Here is a 21,412-nt window from a genome sequence, read left to right on the forward strand (position 1 = left end):
GAAAGTGTTGGTGAGGATTCCAGCCATAGAGTTGAGGCTGAGGATGATGAGGGAGACCAAGGTAAAGAGAGGAAGCATATCTTGTCTCCTGCTAGTGGTCAACCTTGCAGATTTTCTCCAAGATATGAGGCGTATTGCTGTATTGAAAGACTTTGTGTTCTTGTGAAATATGCGAGTCTGTGAAAGGAAAACAGAAGTGAGACATTGAGCAACTAGTCAATATGTGTTAAATATTAAAGGAGGCCACCCTCAACCCAGGCTCTGATCACTTATTTATCACTCTGTGCACGCTATGTAAATTAAATACTTGCTCTTGTCATTTTTTGTTTCTATGGATCCAGCTTCTGAATCCATTACCTTTGATGCACCATATGTCCCTGAGAGGGAGACACCTGAATTTGAGCCCCCTAGGAGAGCACCCTGTGAACTACTACACCGATCAATCAGCATTTCCACTGCTGATGCCAGCTTCGGGATGCAGAGCAGGGCTGTGCCTGAGCCAGTTTCTTGCCTCTGGGAGCTCACTGCGGGGTTGGAGAAATTATCCAAGGGTCTGCTCAGCTTCTCACTGGTCAAATAAATGACTTTGAGGTACTGGGTGAATAGAAGATTTGATCTGTAATGAAAGAGTAACATTTTTGTAGAACCATCTGTGCTCAGGGAGATAAATCATACAGAGTGGAAAAGTAATCTAGTGGTTAGAACATTGAGTTAACAACGAGGGAAGCCTGGTTCAAATCCCACTGCTGCTCCTTGTGATCTTGTAGAAGTCAGGTAACCCTCCATTGTCTCAGGTACAAACTCAGATTGTCAGGTATTGACAGGGAAATGCCTAGTGTAGCTGAATGTAACTCACCTTGAGCTACTATTGAATACAGTGTGAGCTAAATCCAAATAAATACAGTTACAAGAGCTTGCATTTAAAGTCTGAGCACCATGGGGTTAAATAATTCAAGATTAAGTGAGGAGGTGAAAGCACTGGGAGCTGAAATCTGGATGCCACTAGTGAGACCTGGAGCTTCGTTCTTTTGGTAGCATAGTGATGGGTGGCAGAGTGGGATTTGAAAACAGTGTCTCCAGGTTTTAGTGAGGCTGCTGGGCAAGGTAGGACAAGAATCCAGGCCTTAAGGGCACATGGCTATTGGGACTTGCACTGGGATTGAAGCAAGCTGGGGTATTTCAGACTCCTATGAGCCATGTCCATTTACACCCGCCATAGATCTGGAATAAGTGGGCGAACTTGGATTTAGGCACATCACTGAGGGTTAAGCTAGTATGCTATAATGGTATCTGGGCACCCAGATGCTACCCCCCCCCCCCCCCCCCCCCCCCCAGGAGTCCACTTTCTACTAAAGATCAAATTGTGAACGGTTTTACTTACCGCTGTTGAGAGCAGCCTACGGGTGGGTTGAGCACCGCTCTGGCAAGAGAAAACTTAACCAAAGGTAAAAGAGAGATTCCTTCCAGGGGCTCTGATCCTTCCTGAAGGGGCTGAGGACGGTGGACACAGTAGGCATTATGATCTTGGCGACTCCTGGCTGCTTTCTCTGCCATTTCCGGAAACATCTTGAGTAGCAGTAGTATCTGAATGAGCAGTTTATCTAAGGAGGAGAAGGTGTGAGCTGCTCTCATCCTGATGGCCGAATGCCCTCATCCACTTCTCCGTGACCCACTGCTTCTGGACCATCTTACGCTAAAGAAGCCATGTGAACAGACCACAAATTCTGCAGCTGGATTGTTGCAGATGAGGTGCTGCTGTTCAGGGCCAGTTCTAACAAGCATCTAAGGTAGCGGGATAAGTGCTCTGACCTTCTTAAAGTCTACAGGATGGCCTCCTCTGTAATTAGATCCAGATATCAGGGATCCAGGGAGATGGTTGTAATGGCTACCTGTGCTAGGCCCTTGGGGTTTGCTGTCATCAGCAAATAACTGCTTTAGAAAATAATGAGCAGTTTGGTCATCTGACTGATCCTTTAGAGAATTAAAATTTGAGTTTTGAAAAACACCTTGTTTGGAAGCGAGAGGTAAAAATGTATTTCTGAGTCTGCAAGAATGTCATGAAGTCAGGTTTAAAGGAAACTTTGCTTCCTGTGGCAGTACCAGGAGGTCAGATATTGCGAGAAGTGAAGTAGGGCTGAGTCTGGATAAAAGAGGCAGATAGAAGACCTTGAAGAAATGCTGACAGCTGAAGACAAGGATGGAAACCAGTACTGACCCCGTGTCCCAGCATGGATGAAGGGATACTCTCTCCTCTGATCCAGTACTGACCCCGTGTCTTCCCTTTAAACCAGTACCGATCCAGTGTCCCAGCTGCTTCAGGGTTCCAGACAGCGGGGCATTTTTCTGTAGACAGTACTCCTGATCCTTCTCGACTGTCTACAGAAAAATGTCCGCCGTCTGGGACCCTGAAGCAGCTAAGCGAAACGCTGGCCTTCGTTGGTCCGAGGGCTGGTGGAAAGCTAGAAGAATTCGGCTTGATTCTTATCCTGCATAACAAGAGTCTTTCACAGATCAAGTGTTTTTTCCATATTTATATCAATAACCAATAATGGACATTGAATGCTGAAAGACAGCAAGGATTGATTTATAATGATAAAAATTGATAAAAGAAACAGAGTAAAGATAATTTTTGGAAGGTTTTTGCCAGTGATGAAGAGGAGCTCATTTGATCATTTCAGCGCTGTAAATCTTTGAATTCTGAGCTCTTTGAGGGTTTTCCTTCCTTTTTTTTTTTTTTTTTACATGTTTATTGCTTGTTTTCATTGAGTGGATTACTCAGTTTTTGTTTATCTTTAGTAAAGTGAATTAAGCCATTGATTTTCACTGCTTATACCGCTACCGAGGTCCTTTTCCAGTACCCTTCTCCACCACCGCCAACTCCAGGCTCCGCTCATTCTGCCTCGCCTCACCCTATGCTTGGAACAACCTTCCTGAACCCTTACGCCAAGCCCCCTCCCTGCCCGTCTTCAAGTCTTTGCTTAAAGCCCACCTCTTCAATGCTGCGTTCGGCACCTAACCCTTACCGTTCAGTGAATCCAGACTGCCCCAATTTGACTGCCCCTATCGGACCGACCGTTCACTTGTCTATTAGATTGTAAGCTCTTTGAGCAGGGACTGTCTCTCTTTGTTAAATTGTACAGCGCTGCGTAACCCTAGTAGCGCTCTAGAAATGTTAAGTAGTAGTAGTGTATATGTGTGAGGATTTGTTATTATTTGACAAATTATAAAGAAGATAACTTTTTTTTTTGTCCCTCTCTGAGTCGTGTGGTTGGTTCTCCTTTTTAGCATGGGGACATTTTCATCGTCTTGTTGTACGATGGAGAAGGATATACCATGCCACTGACTCTCTGAAAGTATTCGTAGAACAGTTCAGTCGCACTAATAGTAGTTGATACTATTGTTTATGTTTAATAATGTTTTTATTGATGAATGTATAAATGATACAATATTCTAGCAATCTTTAAAACCCGATTAGCCAACGATACTATTGTTAATGATAATATTTCACAGTAATAGGATCTCAAGGAGGTGTGGATAAAGTCACCAATAGTAGTTGTTTTGGACTCCATATTTACTGTTGTAAAGGATACTGGAGTGTGTGTGGGTGTATGTATGTATATAGTACCCATATTTACAGTCAGTGGTATGGTGTATTGAAAGATTCTCTCTGTACAGAATTAAGTATAGTGGATATTATTATAGAGAAGGGCATATCATTAGGAAGGTGACACCTTTGTAGAGGTGTTCATAGAAGTTCACAGAGGTAAGTATAGATATGCCCCCCCCCCATCCCAACAATAAAAAAAAGGGGTTGACTCAAGTGAAGCACATTCCCTCACCACATCTGTACAGATGCAATGGAGGCTGCACGGCACAATCCACTTATTCATTAACTTGTTTATTTAAAAGTATAATCAATTTTCATTTTCCTTAATGAGCCCTCGGAGGAAAGGAAGAGGAAAATGCACCCAGAGGGTCATCCTTCTAGTTTACTTAAAATGCTGCAATAATCCAGGGTCCGGCAGCAGAAAAGCCTCAGCCAAGACAAGAAATGCGAGAATCTTAAAAATGTACACAGAGAGGGCATAACTTGAGAAATAAATATTTCAGAGGGTTGACACCACCCCGTTTACAGGGCTAAAAGCCTTAAGAGGAACGTTTCAGTGTCTTCATTCTGCCATGGAAGTGAGAAAACAGCAAGCTCCCTTTCAGTGACTGGGGGAGGAGAGGGGGGAGCGAAGGAGAGAGAAAAAAAGCACTTTCCCCTCATAACTTGTAGATAAAGCTCTTGATGAGGTTGACGAGAAGGGAAAGAACATGGAAAAGGAAAGAGTTCGAATAAGGATTTTGAACTGAGCATATGTAAGTATGCAATTTCTGCATCTCCAGGACATCTTATTCCATGTATCCTTGACTGTTATCTCACCAGATCTTTCAAATAAAATGTCTTTCTTCCAACTAAAATCAGTGCAGCTGTATACCACTCTTCTGAAAAGTTTAACCTGTTTGTTTCCTCATAGGGGGTAATTCTATAGGAGTGGAATAGCTTTAGATGCCACTTGCATGCATATATGTTGGTGTGCTAGTCATGTACCTGTGTATGTGAACATATGCATGTGTAAATGACACATTTGGCTTTATGATTATTCGCTCAGGCTAAGATATATGATCACATTACTTGCCTCCTTATCCAAAACCACTGGCTCCTAGTTAGCTTTGGCATTTGACCCACAAAACCCGACCTACAGGTATCCCATCATTTTTGTCCTCAGTAACAGTCCAATGTGCACCCCCTAGACTACTTAGATCATTGCACGATCAACGTCTTCCTATTCCTCCACCTTTCTCTGCAAGGTTACACTCGGCAACCTATGAGGTAATTGGCTTTTTACTGTGTGGCTCCATGGAACTCACTACCATCTTCATTGTGCCTTGAGTTTTCATTCCCTAGATTCAAGACAGCCCTTAAAACCTATTTATTTAAGGCCACCTTTGGAGACACTTACTGAGCTTGCTTGTCTCTTGGCATCTGTGACCCTGTCTGTACTGCCTGAATGTGACATGGTTATCTTTGTTTCTCTTATCTTGAATGATCGGTCTTTCTTCTTCTCTTCCTCTCTTCCTTTACTGTTTATAATTTGTAGTTCTTTTCTGTTTCAACTATTTTTATTTGTATTGTAAACCACTATGCTGTATTGTATTTATTTATTAATACTTGAACTACCGTCTTAGTCAACGAGCAGCTCAAAGCGGTGTACAATACTCGTAAAACAGTACTCAAGGTAAAGAAAAGAACTACAATGGTCGATAGATGAGAGCAAGAGAAACCTCGCACACATGACATTAATTGACATTAAACAACAGAAGAGAGGGAAGAGAGACAAGGAGATAACAAGGCAGAGAGGGCTACTCCAAACTGTGACAAAACTGACATAGCACCTAGTATGATGATGATGGAAAAGGTTTGTTGGAAAAGCCATGTCTTAACCAAAGTCTTCCATTTTTTCAGGGATAGTTCAGAGTGAATAGTGAGCTGGCTAAGCACTAATATTTAGTACGAGATGGTTGGCTCTCTCTCGGTTGAATATTACCACTTAGCAGTTAGCCCGGTCACAGGCTGTGTTGGGTGATGTGGCCAGTTAGAGCCAATATTCATTGGCTGACCGGCTAAGTTTAGCGGCCAGATAGACCCATGAGAATAGCAGGTCTATCTTTGGCCACCATAACTTAACTTGCCAGCCAATGAATATTGGGATAACTGACTATGTTTTTAGCGGCCAAAAAACCCCGGAAATTCAATGCCAGTCACCGGATACAGCCCTGGCATTGAATTTTCGGGTTCGGCATCAACCACCGGAATTAGCCAGGCTCCCTCCCGCAGTCCAAATATTGGCCCCATATGTACTTATCTACTGGTTCTTCTAGAAAGGAGTCACCTACTTTCCCTTATAGAATAGCTCCGAACAGACATCTTCTTAGCGCCTGATAACAGGGGTCTCTATATAGACTTACCTTCATTGTGGCCATGAATGAAATTCCATTTCAAACTCAAAGGGAGAAGTCCAAACATCTTTATTGAAGCCTTTACAGTGGGTTCTTGTGGCCTATTATCAAATATTTCCACAGCACTGAAAGGTCTGTGCAGCATTGTACAAACACCTATTTGTTCCTGCTTTGCAGTTTACAGTCTAGTAAAGAGAGACAGACCTCTCGTGTTTGCATCATGTAAACATCATGTTTGTAGTTGCCATCTAGATTTTCAAGGACCCTGAAGCAGCAGCAGCGCTAATCTGAACCGAGCGAAACGCTGGCCAACGTTGGTCTGGGGTGCTGATGGATGTTGGACGTAGCCACAAGAGTTGCATGAGCTGCAAGAGGGACGTTTAAAGTTTTGCTTGAGCTACGTACCTTCTCTGGGGTTTTCTAGACTGTATGAGATTTTGCTTTCTTGATGCACATTGATGTTTTGGTGCACATGAAAAGTTTGATGCTTTGAGCAATTTTGATGTTTTTCATACAATAATTTCTAATATACTCGGAAGGGGTTTTTTAAGCCAATGATGAAGTACAGATCAATTTGATGGCTTTTAAGCTCTATAGACCTTTAGATCTGGAGCTCTTTGAGGCTTTTTTCCTTCCATTTAAAGTATATTTTTTTTGTTTACACACATTTTTTTTTTTTTTTTTGCAGTTTTGGTGAGTCGTTCTTTATTTCTTTGATTCTGAGAGTTTTGCTCAGATTGACTTCATATTCATTCAGTTTTTTTTATGGATACTAATCTCATTATTTATTTATTTATTGCATTTGTATCCCACATTTTCCCACCTATTTGCAGGCTCAATGTGGCTTACATAGTTTAGTAATGATATTGTCATTCCAGGATATCAGATACTATTAGTAATATGTAGAGATTAAGTAAGGGGAAGAAGAAGGAAGTGATTGGGCGGGTAAGTTTAGAAGGTGGACTTTCATAACTGGATGGATTGGTGAGGTGGATTGTTGGGCTATAGGTTCTCTTTATTACATAAATACAGTAATGAACTGTATATGTATTATCCTGGGCTGTGTTTCTGATAATAGCAGCAATGTAATGGTATATAATGCAAGTCAGATGAGGAATCTGATTTACTGCCTCCCTGTCTCCAGTTCTAATATAATAAATACCTTTTCTATAATACTATCAGAGTCTGTTTCCTTTCACAGTATAAAATGAACCGTTCTAGTGGTAGGACCAGCTATGGGTAAAAGTTTAATTCCCCCTTCAAAAGAAACAAACTAAAGCAAAATTACAAAGGAATATAAAGCAGAACTGGAGAAGGCTCTTTTAAGAACTGACTCTGACCCCTCTTCAGCTGTCTGTGCTGTATTCATGTTTTAGGTATATCACTGTGATGATGCCTGATTAATTAATATATTCAGTCAAAACATCACAAAAATGTAGTTCTAATTCCATTAAACTTCATTGGTCGCCATTGAAAGCCAGCGTCATCTTTAAATTATGTATAATTGTTTTCTAATAATGTAAGGTCAAGTTCCATTGTGTTTAACAGAGTTAATAGCATTTCCAATGATGTACAGCAAAAGGTTGACTAGACAATGAATGTTAGCTAGTTTCCCAGATCCAAAACAGTTTAGATATAGATCCACCTGGATAAAAGTGTTTAGATATCAAGTTGCAAAAGTATAGAATTTTGTACCAGAAAGCATAAGTGATATCAGATTATAAAAACTTTAGAAACTCTCATAAAATTTACCTATTCCAGAATCAAGTATTATCACTCTGTTAATGGATGTGACTATCTTATAATTTGTAAATTCCCAGGTATGCCTGGTCTATCTTATTGTTAAACTGCACTGAGCTGTAAAAGGTATGTGTAGTATATAACAGACTTTAATGTAATGTAAACAAACATATCTCCTCTGGAAATTAAAAATTGAAAAGATCAAAACAGAAAAAAAAATGTATGATCTCAAAAGTAGAGGAGTGTGTTAGCCGTGTTAGTCCACTCTTAAGGTTATCAATAGAAATCAAACAAAATAAAACATGGAAAAGAAAATAAGATGATACCTTTTTTATTGGACATAATACATTTCCTGATTAGCTTTCGAAGGTTGCCTTTCTTCGTCAGATCGGAAATAAGCAAATAACCAACAGAAAGGACTTAACAAGGACCTGGGGTTCCTAGCCCATTATAAACCATAAAGCTGTATGTCTCGGTTGATCACCCCATCCCTCACCTATGCACACCCATCCTGTTAGAACATCAATGATATGCTTTGATGTCCCCATGCATACCTCCGACCCACCTCCAACCTCCCACCCTGTCAGACTGTCATAGTAATGCTTGAATGTTTTCACTTATATACACTGTCAGGTAGCACATTTGCTTATTTCCGATCTGACGAAGAAGGGCGACCTTCGAAAGCTAATCAAGAAATTTATTAAGTTATGTCCAATAAAAAAGGTATCATCTTATTTTCTTTTCCATGTTTTATTTTGTTTGATTTCTAATGATCTCAAAACAATTTTGTCTGGTAATGACTCTAGCTCATACAGAGTCAGATAAGGTTCTATATAAACTGGTATTTAAGATATGGGAGGGTTTTGTCTTCTCTCATTTTTATAGATGTTTTTCTTTCCTCCTCCAACCAGATTGTGTGGACACAAAGCCTATGGAATACACCAACTTCACTGCTGTGAGCATGTTCATCCTGGCAGGCTTCGATGATATTCCAGCCCCATCTGGGTTTCTCTTTGTGCTCTTTTTGGGCATCTACTTGGTGACCCTTGGGGGAAACCTCCTCATCCTAGTCATCACCAGGAGAGACCCGAACCTCCACACCCCCATGTGTTTCTTCCTGGGCAACCTGTCCTTCTTGGACATCTGCTACATCTCCACAACTGTGCCAAAAATGTGCGAGGTCCTCCTGTCTGAGAAGACCATTTCCAAAACGGGTTGTGCTTTCCAGCTCTACTTCATCATTTTCTTTGAAACCATAGAGTGCTATCTTCTGGCCATGATGGCTTATGACCGCTACATCGCCATCTCTAACCCCCTACGCTACACAACTATCATGAGCCCACGGCTGTGCCTTCAAATGTCTACATTGTCCTGGATTGTGGGTGTTATTAATGCCTTCATCCACACCAGACTCACCTTCCAGGTAGTATTCTGTGGCCCCAACCGTATCAATCACTTCTTCTGTGACATCCCTCCCTTGTTGAAGCTGTCCTGTTCTGATACCACCCTCAATGAACTGGTGCTCTACGGGGTGGGAGGGGTATTTGTCGGTCTGGGTCCCTTCCTCTTCATCCTAGTCTCCTATGGCTTCATCCTAAGTACCATCCTAAGGATGAGTTCAGCCAAGGGCCGGCAGAAGGCCTTTTCTACCTGTGCTTCCCACATCATAGTGTTAACTATTTTTTATGGTGTTGGGAGTTTCAACTATGTGAGGCCCAGGGCCAGCTACTCCCTGAACCGGGACAAGCTGGTGTCAGCCTTCTATAATATTATTATACCCATGCTTAACCCTATAATCTACAGTCTACGGAATGGAGAGATACGAGGGGCTCTTAGAGATGCACTTAGGAGACAGGTGAAAACTGCAAAATTATAGGGAATCTAGGACATGCCGGTACCCAATGGCCCCTTTAACAGCCCAATCCCTTTCTCTCTCTGAGGTCGCATGGATTAAAGTTTCAGAAGTCTTCTGAGACAAGGCAGTTGCATCCACATCATCCAATCTGAGGAGCTATGTGAATTTGAATCCCAAACTCATTCATCCTTTAAGCACAGATTCCCCCTGCCAAGACTGTTGCAGACGCCTTTCTGCTGAGCCTGTCGATTCATCTCATCCCTGACTGCTTTCACCCCTGTCACTGGTCTGTCCTCCTGATGTCCAATCAACAGCACCAACTGGAAGTTCAGGGATGAGTTTCCCAGAGTCATGTGAGGCAGCTGGGAATCTGAAAGAAGAGTTTAGAATCGCACAGGATTTGGTCTAATATACGATTAATTTTCACAGGCAAAACTTAAGTCAATGATCCATAGAAATGGGCAAAACTGGAGGCTGGACTTGACACAGGATGTGCTGAACTTGCTCTTGGTATGTCAGGTACTGCAAACAGCCTCATGAAGTACAGTGGATCTAAGGTGTTTATGTCAAGCTGTACCTGTTATACACCACCTTGGGTAGTTAATAAATTCCAATAAATCAACACAGTGTGAGCTTGGTCCATGATCCTGTAGCTAATATTTAATTGTCTGATTCTGTGGCCCACATAGATATTCAGTCCTATATTCAGATGGGGGTTGGCGGTTAGATATCTGATATGGATCTGAAATCCATGCCAGTTTTGTCCATTACTAATGCTTGTAATATTGAGATTGTATGACTCATGGATTACGTTTGAAACGTTACCCTTTTTGTGGCATGATGCAAGGGATACAATATCTCTGAAGACAGAATTTATATTGTTAGCTTCATGGTACAAACTTTGTAATCTTTATATGTGAGCCAATGAACACACCAAGGAAAAACAACAAAATTTGTATTATTTCAGGGCTGCATATCAGGAGTATAACCAGACCTGCCATTTTGGGTGGGTCCCAAGTTAACCTGGGTGGGCCCTTCCCACCCCCACCCCCGTACATACACACAGTTTTTTTAAACCTTTCCCTCCACCCCTGCCCCACATATCATCATCTTTCTCCTCTGTTCGGCATCTGTCCCTCTCTCCACCCCCCCCCCCCCCCACCCAGCATCTGCCCCTCTCTTCCTTCCTACCTCTGTGGTTTACCTCCTGAAGATAACCTGCACTGGCCCTACAGGCTTCCCTGTACCGCGTTCACACTGGTGAAGAAACAGGAAGTGATGTCATCGAGGGTGGGATGCGGTAGAGGAAATCCTGCAGGGCCAGTGCAGGTTGCCTACAGGAATTACTGCAGGCAATGGCTCAAAGGTAGACTGTGGGGGGGGGGGGTTCAGAGAGAAGTGGGCAACTGCTGTGAGAGAGAGAGAGAGGAGTGAGGCACAACCAATGGGGTGCTCTGGGGGCAACTAGACTGGTGGGTCCAAGGCAAGGATGGGGGGTATCTTACTGGGCCTAATAACTAGGCCCAGTAAGATACAGATGTGAATATGTACAAAGGTCCTTAGGCCTTCTGAGGGCCACAGGCAATAAGGAAATGCACAGAGCTCAACTGAGTTGGGCAAAGAGATGCTCGTTGTACCCCGGGGTACGATAAATAGGACTGAAAATTCCAGAGTTTAATATTGGAAACACAGAGGACCCGATTCCTTCTATGGTGCCTAGAATCTAGGCGCATCCGATAGAAGCGCCTAGGCTCACCCATCGCAGAGGTGGTGTGGCGAAGGTAAACCTCACAAGTGAATGTAGGCTCGAGCTGTGCTCTGGCGGTACAGTATTCTATAAGACACAACTAAATTCAGATGCAACTTACAGAATATGTTTAGGCCGGGTGGACACGCATAGATTTACGCGCAGTCATGTACGCCGGTGAAAAGCTGGTGTAAATCAGCCTGCCTGTCTGACATTGCTGCCTGGATGTCTCAGCACCATCTGAAACTAAACATGACCAAGACTGAGCTTCTTATCTATCCCCCTAAACCAACCTCTCCTCCTCCCCCATTCTCTATTTCTGTGGATAACAATCTCATCCTTCCTGTCTCATCAGCTCGTAACCTTGGGGTCATCTTCGACTCCTCCCTCTCCTTCTCTGCACATATTCAGCAGACTGCTAAAACCTGTCATTTCTTTCTCTATAATATCAGCAAAATTCACCCTTTCCTTTCTGAGCACACTACCAGAACCCTCATTCACACTCTCATCACCTCTCGCTTAGACTATTGCAACTTGCTTCTCACAGGTCTCCCACTTAGCCATCTCTCTCCTCTTCAATCTGTTCAAAATTCTGCTGCCCGACTAATATTCCGCCAGTGTCGTTATGCTCATATTAGCCCTCTCCTCAAGTCACTTCACTGGCTTCCTATCCGTTTCCGCATACAGTTCAAACTCCTCTTATTGGCCTATAAGTGCATTCACTCTGCAGCTCCTCAGTACCTCTCCACTCTCATCTCTCCCTACATTCCTCCACGGGAACTCCATTCACTGGGTAAATCTCTCTTATCTGCAACCTTCTCCTCCACTGCTAACTCCAGACTCCGTTCCTTTTATCTTACTGCACCATATGCCTGGAATAGACTTCCTGAGCCGGTACACCAAGCTCCATCTTTGGTCTTCTTCAAATCTAAGCTAAAAGCCCACCTTTTTGATGCTGCTTTTAATTCCTAACTCTTATTCACTTGTTCAGAACCCTTATTTTATCATCCTCACTTTAATATTCCCTTATCTCTTATTTGTCCTGTCTGTCTGTCTGTCCTAATTAGATTGTGAGCTCTGTCGAGCAGGGACTGTCTCTTCATGTTCAGGTGTATAACGCTGAGTACGTCTAGTAACGCTATAGAAATGATAAGTAGTAATAGTCTTTGGGATTCCAGAATCTTGCTACTCTTTGGGATTCCACATAGAATCTTGATACTGTGGGATTCTGGAATGTTCGTACTCTTTGGGATTCCGCACAGATTCTTGCTACTGTGGGATTCCGGAATCTTCGTACTCTTTGGGATTCCGCACAGAATCTTGCTACTCTTTGTCCTTACCCCTTATTTGTCCTGTTTGTCTGTCCTAATTAGATTGTAAGCTCTGTCGAGCAGGGACTGTCTCTTCATGTTCAAGTGTACAGCGCTGCGTACATCTATTAGCGCTTTAGAAATGATAAGTAGTAGTAGTAGTAAATGCTTGCACCTACATCTACGCGCATTGGCCCAAATTCTACAACCATGCACATAGATTTGATTGATAGGCCCAGCAGGCGCATACTCAGCCCATGACCATGCCCCTTCTTTGGCTGCACGTGTTGGAATTTATGTACGCCGCTTTAGAGAATACACCTAGCAAAGTGTGTACATAAATTTCAATTATGGCCAATTAGTTTTGATAATTGGTTGTTATCAGCCAATTATCATAACTAAATGGCTCATTAAACAATTTGAGGTGCACATGTAGATTAGGTGTGCGTGCCTCCACGTACCATATATGGAATCCCGGGGAGAATGTGCTGTTTAGCTGTAATCCAGTCTCACATATGATGTGAATGAATAATTGTGCTTATAAGGCAGTGACAGAGGTCTAGGGAGTAAAATCTGAGGCCTCACTGATTTGTACAAGAGGGTTATTCATGCTCCTAAGGACCTCTCTTTTGCACTCTGTTCCATGGGAGCTTTATCCCTTGCAGCGAACAGCATTCCAGTCATAGACCATGGACTGGACATTAGCCACAGCGATGGTGAGGGCTCAGCAGTGAAGTGGTGCTGTAACTCTTACTGAACTGCAGTTTGTTTTGTTCCATGTTGTCTACTAAAATATTCTAACTCATTTTTTAAAATAACATTCGGACAGGTTCCAACAGCAAAATAAACACACAAAAATAATAACAAAACATAAAACACTAAACAATAATACATCATATATAATCATCAACAACTAAACAATCACACATCATATATAAGCATCAATAACAGCTACCATAAAATCATAATAAAATACAAAAAACACTAAACAATCACACATCATGTATAATTTTATTTTATTTATGATTGGCATATTCCATTTTACCAATTGATTTCAAGGCGGATTCCCTAGTAAATGATCTACAAGTATCTTTTGATTGATATTACATCAACATGAAATAACTGAGCCAGATATTAGGAACCAAGATACCATTAAACAGATATATATATGTTATGAATTCAATTTTAATATAAATATTTTTTATCGCTCTTAATGTACTTGGAAAAGAATTCCACACTACCAGTCCGTTATGTACAATGGTCCTGTTTCCTGTATTCTGCAGCTTACACTGGACAACGAAAACCAAACTAAATTTCATTTCCTGAATGTAACTTCTGGGAAGGAATATAACGACTCACAAAAGAGATCTTTTACTAAAGCTTAGGCACACTAAATGCTAAGAATCCTGTTTTATATCTATAGGCTTCGAAGCAGTTAACACATACTATGGGGTATTTATTTATTTATTTTAAAAATATAAAAAAACTAGGTGGTTTCCATTAAAAAAAAGGTGGTCATGTACTGTTCTGCAAAAGTTTTGGTCAGATGTTGCAAGCTCTCTCACTAAAGCACTGAAGGTTGATTTCCCCTGTGATCCTAAATGGTGCCTTCTGGGGGGAGGGAATAGAAGGGGTTTGAAATGGCATAGACGCGTAAAACGCATAAGTCTGGCGGCAGCGAAGTCCCTCATAGCTTTTCATTGGAAATCGAAATTGGGACCGACCGGACAGCAATGGGCAGCAAAAATTAAAATAGTGGCCGAGATGGAGAAACTAACAGATCGCAGACTGGGGCGATTAAAATTAGATGCTGAGGAGTGGGTACATTTGGATAACATACTGGGTGAAATGTAAAGTTTAAGTTACTATGTATAGGGGAAGGGAAGGGAGTTAGATTGGGTGGGAGAGGGAGGGAGGGGGAAGGGGAATAAATAGATTCAAGGAAGGGAGGAGGGGGGACAAAAATGGAGAGTGGGTAGGTCGAAAAGAGAACTATGCACTTATACATGTATATGTCTAACTTTGGAGGTATATTGTTCTACAAGGAATGTAACATGTGTTCAGTATTTTGAGGTGTTATGCTTGTTAAGCTCTCAATAAAAACTTTAAAATTCAAAAAAAAAAAAAACAACACATTTGTAATCAACCACAATACAAATACATTACATTATTTAAATATTCAAAGGACAACCCATGTAAAATCTTTAAAATAGACTGCTGCAGTCGTAACGACATATTGAACTCTGTTACTCGTTCTCCTTTTCCTCTCCTTTGCTGTTACTCACTAATCTCTTTAACTTCAAAGTATTTGATTGTTTGCTGAATTGATGTATGTTTTTGCAGACTGATGTAAGCCACATTGAGCCTGCCCATGGGTGGGAAAATGTGGGATATAAATGCTATAAATAAATAAAATGAACAACAATAACTTGAATGCGATCCTGGCCCTTATTAGAAGTTGATGCAGTTTAACCAAATAAGGTGTAGTTCAGATCAACACCCTCCCCCCCCCCCCCAACCATACCAATTTGGCTGCTATATTTTGAGGAACCTGTAACATAGAAAGGGGGGGAAAGTTATTAAGCTGTATTAGGGCTTCAAGTTATATGATTTGCCCTTTAAAGTGACTTAAAGAGGCCAAACGCAATGAGATACAAAACATGCAAATGCTTCCTTTTAAGTTACACGCTACAGGAGTCAGGTATGCTGCCATATAGAATAGTGCACTGCCAGATGCGCATGCAAATTCGAATGGGTGCCAATTAACGTCCATAATTGGTTGCTAGCACCCAAATTATTGATCGTTCTGAGCTCGCTATTCAATTCATTTGCATGCGCAATTTAGAAACGCACCCAAATTTGGGCACGGCAATCTGAGCAACATATATAGGATCTGGGGGTTAGCACACACAGTTACGTGTGTAACTTAATATTGTAATTAGCTTCAAAACGTATAAAAATTTGTTTTGAAAATATTGATTTGGGCGGTTTGGTAACAAAAAAACGTCCAAATGCTGTTTTATGCTACTTTTTAGACGGTTTTCTCTTTCGAAAATGAGCTCCATAGTAACATGGGGCCTCTTTTACCAAACTGCCATAGCAATTCCTGCGTGGCAATGCCAACGAAGCCCATTCAAAGTGAATGGGCTTTGTCGGCACTTCTGCACTGGGAATCGCTAGTGTGGTTTGGTAAAAGAGGCCCATATATAAGTACATAAGTGTTGCCATACTGGGAAAGACCAAAGGTCCAACAAGCCCAGCATCCTGTTCCCAACAGTGGCCAATCCAGGTCACAAATACCCGGCAAGATCCCCAAAAAGTACAAAACATTTTATACTGCTTATCCCAGAAATAGTGGATTTTCCCCAAGTCCATTTAATAACGGTCTGTGGACTTTTCCTTTAGGAAGCCGGCCAAACCTTTTTTTAAACTCCGCTAAGCTAACCGCCTTTACCACATTCCCTGGCAACAAATTCCAGAGTTTAATTACACATTGAGTGAAGAAATATTTTCTCCAGTTCGTTTTAAATTTACTACATTGTAGCTTCATCACATGCTCCCTAGTCCTAGTATTTTTTGGAAAGCGTGAACATAACAAATAATATCAAGCTTTAACATAGTAACGATAGTAACATAAGAAATAATAAAAGAAGCAACATGAAATCAGAGATTAACGCCTGTATTTACAAAGGCGCACTATAGGCGCGTTAGCGTTTTTAACTCGCGTCAAACATTAATGTACCTATAGGAATGTACTGGCACGTTAGCGTTTAATGCGCCTTAACTTTATAGGCACGTTAAAAATCCTTACACGCCTTAGTAAACAAACCCCTAAGTGTTTGTTTCAGTAGGATTTAGCACAGTAGAGCCCCGGATTATTAATATTCGAATTTAAATCATTATTTGGGGCCAAATTGAATCAAATATCATCATCTAGAGAATATCTCATATTACATTTCCCAAGTTTATAAAAACTTAACTTACAAAACTATCTATAATGCTAATTTTTCTTACCAAAGTACCAAACTCTGGAACTCATTACCCAAGTATATCAGACATTCAGTTGATTATGTCGTTTAGAAGTTTACTTAAAGCCCACTTGTTTAAGTAATAAAGAATAATATGAAAATATATTTTTAATAGCTGTATTCTTGTATTAAGATTAATTGTCTTGTAATGCTTCTTAATTTGTTATGTAAACCGCATTGAACCTGGGCTTTCTTGGGAAAATGCGGGGGTAGAAATGTCATAATAAATAAAATAAATAAATATGATTATTCAGTACAGCCCTATTTTAAACCAAAACCATTTACACATTTGGCACCCACTGCTAACTGCAGAAATGGTTTTGGATCATGGCCAAACAAAACTTCCAAGAAAAACCAAGTTGTAGTTCTCAAGAGAAACTTCAAAGGTGAGGCGAAGGAGGAACAGCTCATGAGACGATGTCATTGGAGATCAACAATTATCCCTGCACAAAGCTGAAGTCCCTTATGATAGAAATTTAGTCTTAATCTGAGACAATAAACAGAGCAGAAACTGACCTGTCTCCAGAAAGTAGAACAGCAAAGTCAAGAATGATAGAAGAGGTAACAGTGTGAGGAAGGATTTTGAAACCTAGAAGATGTAAGTACGACATTTTTCTTCACTGCTAACAAAGAAACATAGAAATACAACAGCTGATAAAGAGTCAATCTCACTTGCTCCTTCCTACTGCAATACCCAACAAGTGCGCTCATAGTCAAGTCAAGAAACCATTAGGTAGCTTCATGATTTATACAGTTCATTTCTCCTACAAGAGAGCCCCACCCTTGTTTCCAATGGGGGTCCATTATCTAATGTGGGTACCTACAATCACACACTGAGTGTGCTTTCAAACACTGGCTTTTGAAGAAGAAAATCTTGAATCGAACAGATAACCAAGTAGTGATGTATTACTAAACAAGAAGAAACCGGTTCTCACCGACTATGCAAATAGAATAGGGCAGTTGGCCATCTCCATATGTTCAAACCTTCAAGCCACCTACCTTCCATGAACTAAACTAGACAACTGAGGAGTGGCCTAGTGGTTAGGGTGGTGGACTTTGGTCCTGAGGAACTGACTTTGATTCCCACATCAGGCACAGGCAGCTCCTTGTGACTCTGGGCAAGTCACTTAACCCTCCATTGCCCCATGTAAGCCGCATTGAGCCTGCCATGAGTGGGAAAGCACGGGGTACAAATGTAACAAAAATAAAATAGATACTATTGGAGATTCTACATGGAATGTTGCCACTATTGGAGATTCTACATGGAATGTTGCTACTATTGGAGATTCTACATGGAATGTTGCTATTCCACTAGCAACATTCCATGTAGAAGGCTGCGCAGGCTTCTGTTTCTGTGAGTCTGACGTCCTGCACGTACGTGCAGGACATCTGACTCACAGAAGCAGAAGCCTGCGCGGCCACATTGGTGATCTGCAAGGGCCGACTTCTACATGGAATGTTGCTAGTGGAATAGCAACATTCCATGTAGAATCTCAAATAGTAGCAACAGTGGAGGAGTGGCCTAGTGGTTAGGGTGGTGGACTTTGGTCCTGGGGAACTGAGGAAGTGAGTTCGATTCCCACTTCAGGCACAGGCAGCTCCTTGTGACTCTGGGCAAGTCACTTAACCCTCCATTGCCCCATGTAAGCCGCATTGAGCCTGCCATGAGTGGGAAAAAGCACGGGGTACAAATGTAACAAAATAAAATAAAAACTGACATAATCAGTTGAAGGCTGGACCATCATGAATAGTCCCCAGATGATTAAGTTGAACAACCTATTTAAATAAGTAGATCTTTTTAAATCACACACTAATGCAAAATGCCAAATACACTCAAAGGCTTATTTTATGCTTCCCCATCGTTCCCTCTATTTTCCAAGGTAATACATAAAATAATCCAGGACTAGGTACGAGAAATGCTCATTAGGGGTGGGCAGCCTAGAAATGTTCATTTTGTTTTGTTTACTATAAGATTCGCAACATTGTTTGTTTTAATTAGACTTTATTTTTGTTCTGGGAGCAATGTCGTTAAGAGTGAGCACTATTATCAGCAAATGAAAAACACAAAATGTGTTTCATCTGCTTGTTTTTGTTTAATAACATGCAATGATGTGTCATTTGGCATTTCCTATGTCGTTGCAACACAATAGATAATAGAGAATCCACAAAGCGTGGAGAACTCAAAGAAGACCCACGGATACTTTGTAAAACAAACAGAAAAGTGGGCACAAAACCAGGAGTCTCAGAGACTGGATCACAGTAAAGCTAAAACCAAATTTTATTAGTTAGTATATTTGACTCGACCGTTGTGTTTCGGCCTAAAGGCCTGCATCAGGAGTCTACAAATAAAAACAGTAAAAATAAACATTTGACATAACATAAAAATTAATTGATATATGAATCTAAATAAGACATGTATGTAAAACAACATAAAACCATTATAATAATATGTAGAATATTAATAAAAATACAAATACAAATGCAAAATATATATCAAATGATCAGAACAACAGCAAAATCATAATAATAATAATACATGCGTAACAATTAAGAATGTAGATATGTATGAGAGAATAAATAAAACGAATAAACCAAATATAAAACAAAACAAAATGAAAAATGTGTCAGTAGGGAAATAATTCTTAAAACATTATGCAACAGTATAAAACAGAAGAAAAAGTAGAAAAAAAGAAAAAACAAAAAAGAAGAAAAATGGAAAAAATAAATGAATAAATAATTAGGAAAAAAAAAGAAAAATATGTAAAGAAAAAAATAAGTAAAGAAAATAATATATGAGTAAAGAAAAAAAAAATATATGTATGTGGCGTAATTTAAAAATACGAAAAAGGACTAACCTAAATACTAAGGTAGACAGCTAATGATGATCCAGAATAAGAAATACTCGCAAATAGTGTATAAATGGTCTGTGAAAAAGAAGAGATGTACAAATATTAACAAAGTATCCAATGCAAAAATGCATGTACAAAGTATCCAAGAGTTTATGTACAAAGAATCACATGATTTGAAGCTGGCAGGAATAAGGTGTATATGGTATTAAATACCAGACTGAGAAGTGACTAAAAAGAATATATATATATATATATATATATGCATATATATATATATATACCTGCATATATATACATATACACATACATATACATACACATTCACATACACACATACACATACATACACACACACACTAACACACATATACACATACATACATATTAATCTGTGGAAGGTAACAGAAGGATCTGGGGAAAATATTATGTCCGATAGATGAACTACCCAGATTGAAGGCATACAGGCTAATATAGCAAAGGTGAAAAACGAGAAACAGATATCTCAGAGAAAAAAAGAAATAGCAAGGGTGAGAAACAGATGTCTCAGAGAAAAAATATACCTTAAAAAAGACCTTTGTATTGAATTGTGGAACGGATCACTTGCGTGAAGGGTTCAGCAGTAAATTTGAAGAAACAGCTGACGGCAAATGACAGCCCTTATAAAAGGAGAGGAGAAAATAGCGGGAAAAATGGTTGAGATACGTAATCGATGACATGTAATCGCAATGGTCCAAGGGAACAACTGATGGTAATTGATAGCGGATGGTGATTGGTAGGGCGCTTACAGTCAAAGAAAAACAAAAGCAAGAACGTAATGAATGACGTATGATCGCTATGGCTCAAGGGAACAGCTGATAGTGAATGACAGCACACTGGTGGTCAAAGAAACGAAAACAAAAACAATAAACTAGCCCATCCCTATCTCATATCACCTCATTGGCCTTGACAGATTTGGTATCTCATCATTGCAACTCTCTCCATTCTTCTTCAGGTGAGCAGAGGACGCTTTCCAAAATTTAAGTCATAAGAACATAAGAACAGTCATACTGGGTCAGACCAATGGTCCACCTAGCCCAGTATCCTGTTTCCAACAGTGGCCAATCCAGGTCACAAGTACCTGGCAGAAACCCAAATAGTAGAAACATTCCAGAACCTCAAAAAGTAACAAGATTCCGGAATCCCAAAGAGTAGTAAGGTTCCATGCAGAATCTCAAAAAGTAGCAACATTCCAGAATCAAAAAGAGTAACAAGATTCCGGAATCCCAAAGAATAGCAAAATTCCATGCAGAATCTCTAAAAGTAGCAACATTCCAGAACCAAAAAGAGTAACAAGATTCCGGAATCCCAAAGAATAGTAAGATTCCATGCAGAATCTCAAAGAGTAACAACATTCCATGCTACCAATCCCAGGGCAAGCAGTGGCTTCCCCAAGTCAGATCGAGAAAATGAGGAAATAGGACATATAAAGATACTTATGGGTACATTCAAGAAAGGGTGCTGAAATTCAGGCACTGAATTCTATAACAGCAGTCCAATGCGGAACTGCTATTATAGAATACTAGGGACAGTCTGCAGTTCTGCACCTACCTTCAGGCGCGAGTACTTATGCCACGCCTGGTGTAAATGCTTGTGCTTAACTGTAGGTAGTTAGATGCATAACCGACAGTATTCTATAACCAATGCGGCCTACATATTATATTCAGGTACTTATTTGTACCTGGGGCAATGGAGGGTTAAGTTACTTGCCCAGAGTCACAAGGAGCTGCCTGTGCCTGCAGTGGGAATAGAACCCAGTTCCCCAGGACCAAAGTCCACCACTCTAACCACTAGGCCACTCCTCCACTTTTTGCGGTGAAATGTTTTTCTTCTGTTGCACCCCT

The 21,412-nt window shown here is 40.6% G+C and overlaps 2 protein-coding genes across 8 annotated transcripts in view; both read left to right on the forward strand.

Annotated features, from left to right (window-relative positions):
• Positions 1-10,574, forward strand: part of LOC115456967 (olfactory receptor 5V1-like) — a 46,532-nt gene extending 35,958 nt beyond the window's left edge. For 6 of the 7 annotated variants that reach the window (XM_030186374.1, XM_030186378.1, XM_030186376.1 and 3 more), the window contains one exon: positions 8,655-10,574. In XM_030186374.1, the coding sequence (XP_030042234.1) occupies positions 8,655-9,619 (965 nt within the window). In that variant the 3' untranslated portion in view covers positions 9,620-10,574. Of the gene's footprint in view, positions 1-4,137; positions 4,363-8,654 lie in introns of those variants that run through there. The other variant, XM_030186380.1, reaches the window with a different exon arrangement.
• The window catches only part of LOC115456971 (dnaJ homolog subfamily A member 4-like), a 77,221-nt gene that overhangs the window by 23,571 nt on the left and 32,238 nt on the right, over positions 1-21,412 (forward strand). The gene's annotated exons all lie outside the window — the stretch shown is intronic.

The sequence above is a fragment of the Microcaecilia unicolor genome, chromosome 14, assembly GCF_901765095.1.
Source record: "Microcaecilia unicolor chromosome 14, aMicUni1.1, whole genome shotgun sequence".
Lineage (NCBI taxonomy): Eukaryota > Metazoa > Chordata > Amphibia > Gymnophiona > Siphonopidae > Microcaecilia > Microcaecilia unicolor.